This window comes from Antrostomus carolinensis, unplaced genomic scaffold, assembly GCF_000700745.2.
Source record: "Antrostomus carolinensis isolate BGI_N321 unplaced genomic scaffold, ASM70074v2 scaffold36588, whole genome shotgun sequence".
In the NCBI taxonomy this organism is placed as follows: Eukaryota; Metazoa; Chordata; class Aves; order Caprimulgiformes; family Caprimulgidae; genus Antrostomus; species Antrostomus carolinensis.
Window position 1 is genome coordinate 9521 of NW_010331534.1, and position 7529 is coordinate 17049.

The window sequence follows — 7529 nt, forward strand, 5'->3', positions numbered from 1 at the left end:
AAACCAAAAAAAAACCCCCCACATACAGAAAAAAGCCATGAGCTTTAGAACCAAAGATACAACTTTCTTCAAACATCAGCTTCAAAGTGTAACAAACAAAACTGGATAAAAGCTATGGGCATTTAAAAAAAAAAAAAAGTGAGATATCAATTTCAGAACAAGATTCATGGCAATAATTCTGGTTTAATAATATGTATGCAGCAGTTTCTCATGAGAAATCACATACAGAAAAAAGCCATGAGCTTTAGAACCAAAGATACAACTTTCTTCAAACATCAGCTTCAAAGTGTAACAAACAAAACTGGATAAAAGCTATGGGCATTTAAAAAAAAAAAAAAGTGAGATATCAATTTCAGAACAAGATTCATGGCAATAATTCTGGTTTAATAATATGTATGCAGCAGTTTCTCATGAGAAATTTGAAGTTAACTTTCCTTGTAGAGTGATTCATGAGTAAATATGGTTTTGTTGGCTGGCCTGCATTGAAGAAAGTGACTTGCACCAAAAGGAAAAAGGATATTTTAAGAACGTTTGCAAGTTGTGTATTGTACCAGAACCCAGAGCAGTTTCTGCTGGGATGTTATTTTTAAACTCTGCTGCATTTGTAACATACAAGCTATATGACTCATCAAAACTTAAAAGAAAATAAAATCTTGTTTCTGTGTTCACTTTAAAGATATTGGTCTAACTTGGCAAGCAGAAGTTATCTGAAAGCACCAGAAGGACAGCATTGTTTCAAGACTATGCAAATCAAGTGTGGGAAAGTTGCACCTTAAGTAAATAAGAGCACTAGTGCATGTCTGGGCAGTGAGTGGGAGGTAAGAGACTTCGAAAGAGAAAGGAAAGAAAAAAAAAAATCTGGAAACAAAGCCTGTTGTTCTGACTAGGAGACAGCAACCCCTACAAGGCATGTTTATTCTGATGACAGAAGCACAAATCACTGGTAGCCTTGACTGATACACTCCTCTTGCCATCTGGCCCCTGATACTTCCTACTACTTGCTAGGCTTTTTTTTTTTTTTTTAATTAAAAAAAGATTTGAATTTGGTATTCTGAGGGTTAACCACCTTCTATCAGTGCTGCTAAACATTAAAATCACTGAACATAAGCTACAGCATCCTGCAGCTTGACTTTCACTTTGCCATGTCTCTTGCGGAAAAGTTACTTCCTACCTTACTTTCCTTGATGATTTGTTTTGGTTTTGAAGCATGGATTACAAGGACAGAGAGAAAGAATGAACTCCTGTGATTATTTAGGCTAGCTTCTTATATAATATAGCCTGTCAGACACTCCAGATTTCATTCTTGTTCAAACTACAGCTCATTTAGAAAGAAAAGCAGTCCACTTCATGCAAAAGTTTTGAGCAATAGACAATCAGCCAAAGTCTGTTAGGCGGAAAAATTACTTCCTGTTCCTTCAGACTTTGGAGTTTTATTTATGAAAACCCAAGCTTCACTTTTAACCCTTCCTTCACAGGATCAATATCAACATTTGGTAACCTCAGGAGCCCTCAATTCCCTATTGCATGTAAACAGATATGATAAAGGGTTATATGAAGCAACTTAAAACCAGCTTGTTGACGAAGAATGTCTGCATTTAATATCTATTAACCCTCTATCAGTAAGGGAGAAAACCTCCCTGTGCTGTAAATATATGCTATATATATTTTAAGGCATTCCAAATTGTTGGGTTACGGATAAACTTTGCTTTTCATTGCCTCCTTGCCAGGACAGAATGAACATCAAAGCACTGGAGCAAAATTTTGCATTCAACAGAGCCTACTGACAAGATTTCATCCCAGCTATTAACCTCTCAGCACTCAGAGCCTGGCTCACAATGGCAAAGGAACCGAGAGATTTAACTAATCCCATCCTACAGAATGCTTGACTTTTGCCTACTGATGGAAGAAACCAGGGAGTGGGAGGGAGGAAGGGGGAAACAGTGAAAGGGAGAAGAGGAGAGAAAAGCCACACTGTACTTCAGGCTTCTAGTTGAAAAAGCCTATTAATCAGGCTGTTGAAAAAAAAACCAAAACAAAAAACATACCCACAAAGCATTTGCGCTATTTATGCAGAAACAATTAGTTAGTGCTCATTAGGCAGCATTCACACAATTCATCCCATAGCCCCCCCCTCCCCCCAGTGCCACCATTTCACAAACCAAAAGCTTCTTAAAATTATCAGTGCATTAAAAACCTGCTCCCCCTCTTATTCTGGGCAAGTCAGCATGAATAATGTGCCTTCGTCAAAAACATGACTCCAAAAACACCCTCCCTCCCAATCCTATTGTGTTTAGCACCGCTTGTTTAATTATTTGGGGGGCAAGGAGGGGGGAAGAAAAAGGAGGGAGAGGGAACATTTACCTGCACTCTCCTGGAATTGTGCAAGAACCATGCTTGGGGCTACATCCCTGACGACAAATAGCTGTTAAAACAAAAAAAGAAGAGTATCAGCATGCTGCCTGTTCCTGCACCTTCACACTCGTGGGAATGTTTTAATCTCTAACCAGCACTGTAATCCTACTAAATCCAAGGTTTTAACAAGTCTCTCATATCAAGTCTACTGGAAGGAAAACCAAGGTAGGTGGCTTCCTGTGATAGGAAATCTATCATCTAGCTTTGCAGAGATCGTGCCCAGAGCTCTTCAAAGAGTTGTTTCTATGCAAGGGAAACCATCTCGCCTTAGAGAGCTGCAAGCCACTTCAACTCTAAATGTTTCATTTCTCTGCCTTTTGGAGGTGAACTGACCCACTCTCCCTGGCTTGACATCCAATTCAAAGCAACTTTTAATTACTCCAGATTTACTTTGAACCATATCTCTGAACAGACAGGATATTAAGGTGAATGTCTATTCAAATTGCAGGTAAACTCAGTCTGCAAGACATGACAATAATCTGTTCCTATTCAGAATCCTGCTTTCTCCTTCTGAAATTACTTAGGAAGTTGCCATTCCCTAATAAAGGTGTTAAACATCATCTCAGTTAGAACAAACAGCCTGGGACTTTTCAAACACCAAAGCTTTAACACTTGCCAGGTCAGCTCTAAAACAAGTCTCTCCTTCCTGCTTGTCTTGAAGTTCTGCACCAAAGGGGAAATCCTTTTTGAAGTCAGCAGCAGAACTCCCATTGAAGTCAATGGGCTGGGTTTTCTTCCCAAGGGCAAAGATGTGGATAATCAGAGAAGGAACACATCTGCTAAGTGCCCAGTGCTTGTCAGACCTCTCCAAGATTTTAAAACAAGGCAGGAACTAGTCTTCTCCTGCTCCTAGTTCTCTGTGTAGTGAGTTACTCATTGTCCCATCAGTCCTTAGCCCTGCTGTCTGCACAAACTGATCACTGAACTGCAACCTGGAGAGGAGGAAGCACTCAAATCCTATCCAAGCCCACTGATCATCTGGGGTTCAAGCATTCATCACAAACCTTTGTTGCATTCTGGTCCCATCCAGCCTTCCAAGCAGGTTTTGTTGCCATTCTGGTCACAGGTATGGTGAGTGAAGAAGTCATCTCTTGGTCGACAAAACTTGTTGCAGCCAAAGCCATAGTAATGTTCTGCACAAGTCACACGGATTTGATACTCAAAGTGGGCAACTCCTGCATTATGTTTCAAAGTCTGCCACTGACGGCTTGGATTGATCATGCCAGAGTGGGATGCCTTCTCAATAATGCGATCGGGATCTAGAAGTCAGCAGAGATGTCAGAGTTAAAACTTCATTTCGGTATCATTACCTCCCACATCAGAGCTCTCTGGCTTTGCAGACAAGACTCTCTGAGGCAGCCAGATGGTTTTATTAATTTTCTGTTTTAGAGAGTAAGATAAGGCTGCCCTGGAGCTACAAACCATTAACTGAAACACCCATGCAGCATTATCAAACTGAACAAAGCTTGAAATCAAAAGGGACTAGTAGGTTACTGCCAATCACTTATCCCTCTTGCAGCGGTAGGACATCCAATAAGAATCATACACTTTGTGATTAAAGAAGATTCAACTGTTTTTACTTCCAGCTCCAACAGATTGGTATATAATGTGGTTTTCCCTGCTTCTCCATTAATGGTACTAGTTTTGTTTTTAGCTGGAATATTTACGAAAACATCCTACTACAATAGCCTAATAAAGCAATGTCTACAAACTGAACATAAGCACCACAAAAGGCTTGCAGCCTTCTGGGACTCTGGTGTAAACATGAAATTGAAAACTAGCAACTCTGGCATTCAATCCATATCAGTGATCTCAACAGGTTTTGGCTGAGAAACACTGTGGAAGTTCTCTCTTCAGATGTTAGTTGACACTAAAAATTCAAGACTACCAGAGCTCCAAGCAGTGAACTCAAATTACCGTATATATGTACTATAGATGCCTGTTGCCTCTATAGAGCATTTCAAAGTTTAGACTTTGTACTTGACATTTAGTTCCAGCAAAAGTCTTCTGGCTTTTAGAGCCCTACAACTGTCTAAATTATGGCTTGAAATAATAATATTTCACATTAGCTCAGAACATTGTATATATCTGTGGTATTTCACTTTGTAGTCCGGGTCTTGTGACTTAAATGAACTGACACTACCTTACGACCTGCTGCTAGCAAGCACTTGACTACCAAGTGAAAGTTTATCATAAAACAGCCAAAATATCCTTGCAGACAGAGTACAAAAACAAAAACAAGTACCAGGCTACACTGCTCTGTATATGTGAGCATAATCCAGCGACAGAAGAATTTTAGGTAGAAGGGCAGTTTGCCAACGATGCGTTAGAAAGCAGCGTGTGAAGCACTGGCACATCTGAGTGTTAAGAATTAAAATGTACTTATGTTCAGCTTGTTTTTCCAACAATTACAAAAGGAAGTTTGGGGATTTTACATAAGGCAGAGTTGAAGACTAATGAAGTAGCTACATCAAGCTTAAGATGACACAGGGGCAGTTTTTCATCTAAAACACTTTGAAATGTCTTGCTAAGGACCTTTGATTTTTAGCTTTCAAAAAGAACTTCCAAACAGGCTTTTGAAGCCTCAGGTAGCCTTTATCAATTCACCACTCGATCCTGCCTGCTTGCCTGCAGCTTGGGATACAGTTAAGTCAAAGCACTCGCTGTACAACCACGGAAGAGTGTCGATACACAGACACCGTAAGCATTTACCCATTTTGGGGGGTATTCTTAGCTTGAGACTACAGCACTCGTTAAGTGTTTACAGTGTGAAATGAAAGGTGACAACTTCTTATTCACCTTCTGGTATTTCTGGTTCTATGATATTTTCCATTTAAATCAGTTTTTATTATTCGTTGGCACTAAGCCCCCAACCCCACATCTATGTGTAAGACTTTCAAATGCACGCAGACCTTTATTAATTTAAATCCCATTCACAAGTAACACAGACGCCTAAGGACTTTTCCATACTGGTATATCCAGAGCAATATCATGTCCTGTACTGTGCAGGTGTAAGGCTCTTAGATCTCATCAACAAGATTACTGACTAATTCTAAGAGGTACTTAAGCAGATGCATATCTACTCGCCTTGAATGGGGCTAGTCAGGCGATTCTGGTTCCACTCATGCGTACTGGAGATGGCTTTGCTGCACTTGCCAAGATTACACCCTGATCTACAGCACAGTTGGAAAGCAAATGCATTTCCCCAAATACCACGTCTGTGCATAAAGACATCCTGTTTCTTGCGAGTAAAACAACTCTATCCTTTTCTCCTCTAAGTGGCAGGAGAAAAGAGGGATGACGCTCAATTTAGTTTTGCAAACTGCCCCCCCGGCCCCCCAATACTCTCTTGCTTTTCCAGTCTCTTCCTGTTCCCCGTTGGGAACATACCACTGACAGCTACTTCAGTCCTTGGCACCAGAAAAACAATCGCCTTGGAAAAGAGATCTTTCCTCTTGCCTCTGCTCTATCATTCTTCCCCTGTCTGCCAGCTCATTAGGAAGCATGTCCTTGCTGTACGACTGACATCTCACTCCAGCCACCAGCTCTTCTGAGCCCTTAACCACAGGCTGAACTCAAATGGAAACATCCTTATTAGTCCACTGGACTTCTTAAGGGCCCAGATGAAAACCAGCTGCGATTTCACTTTGGATCATGGCTAAAATGCCTTTCACTTGATACACGTTATAAAGCTACCACCGTACATTTAAATTCAAGGCAGGTCTCACAGACTTGAGGTCCCTTTCCATTAGCCATAACCCACAGTTTTCACAATGAACTACTGGCATGTTCCTTCTTGTACAAAAATTTCTCCGCCCTTCCCTATTCCCACTTGTCAGTACACACTTACACAAGTGTGCTGACCCAGACTCAGGGAAGGCGCTGCAACAACTCTTCCATCCTTAGCCCACACCAACAATGGTTTCAGTTTTATAGTAAGCAATCCCAAAGCAGCACACTGGTTAAGTAAATAAAAAGAAGCAGTCAGCCAGGCTTGAGAGAAAGTGATCTTCCTAACTCCCCTGCCATCATCTGACTCAGAATCCCATGCTTTGATAGAAAGGTTAGAGGAAACATTAACCAATTAGAAATTGATGAAGTGGAAGAGAGAGGCTTTCTGTACATCTTTAGCTTCCACTCTGCACTTCCCTGTCAGAGAGTTTGTTGGTTTCATTCACTTTTTGTGGCTACATTTCAAAGCCAATTATCTGTCTTTTTATTTGTTAGGCAACTGTATCAGAGGTTTTAGGGACAGAGAAATTAGCTATTCTGACTGCCCACCTTTGCTTTTCAGTGGTCCAATTTCTGGAAATTATAATTACCCATCATCAGGAAGGAAACAACAACAACAACAACGAAAGCCCAGACTCCTCTAAGAAGTTTGGGTGGCCAAGGACAACACAGTTATTTTTTGAAGTCTTTGTTTCAGACAACTTCCAGCTATGGCTTGGTTTACATTGTGCTGAAGTCTCTTATGCCTGCCTGGAATTCACATGCAACTGATACCAGTAATTTACAATAGCTCTTTGACATAGTCTGAGATGCAACGTCAGCCCCATTAGCTTTATGTATGAAGCGACAGTAGCAAGATGGCATCTAGACAAGAACCAGAGTAAGGAAACCATTTAAGTTGAATCTTGGCTCCAACAAAGCATGATTCTCATCAACTTCAACAGGGCCAGAATTTAACTGCAAGCCACTCTTGGAAGTGAGACAAGAGAGAGTATGTGGTAAAGGGAACGTAGGAGGAGTGGAATGTAGAGGGGGGAAGGAAGCATCCAATCTAGGATCTCCTAAGGACTGCATTGATCAGAAGATGCTACAGCTACTGAAAACAAAGCCTACTAGCCCCCCCTTCCCCAGCCTTTTCTTTTTTATTTTCAGACCTCTCACAGAGTTCTTACAATTCAGTAATAATTAGGGTAAAAGAAAATCCTGGACTTAAAATAAAAACCAACTCATCACTTTATATGACAACAATTGTTTAGTTCTAATGGTTTCCTTGACTAGTTCTTCAAGACTTATTCCTTCAACCATGGGAAAACTGACTGTAAGTAAAGTGATGCAATACAAAGGAAAAGCTTTGTACAGCACAGTGACTGAAGTGACCTACAGAT

General features: G+C 40.7%; 1 protein-coding gene across 1 annotated transcript in view; it reads right to left on the reverse strand.

Moving 5' to 3' along the window:
* JAG1 (jagged canonical Notch ligand 1) overlaps window positions 1-7529 on the reverse strand; it is a gene marked incomplete at its 3' end in the record, with an annotated part of 30232 nt that overhangs the window by 9471 nt on the left and 13232 nt on the right. The window contains exons 4-5 of the mRNA XM_010173249.1: window positions 3417-3671; window positions 2362-2422 (exon numbers count right to left, since the gene is read on the reverse strand). Coding sequence (XP_010171551.1) covers window positions 2362-2422; window positions 3417-3671 — 316 coding nt within the window. The remainder of the gene's footprint in view (window positions 1-2361; window positions 2423-3416; window positions 3672-7529) is intronic.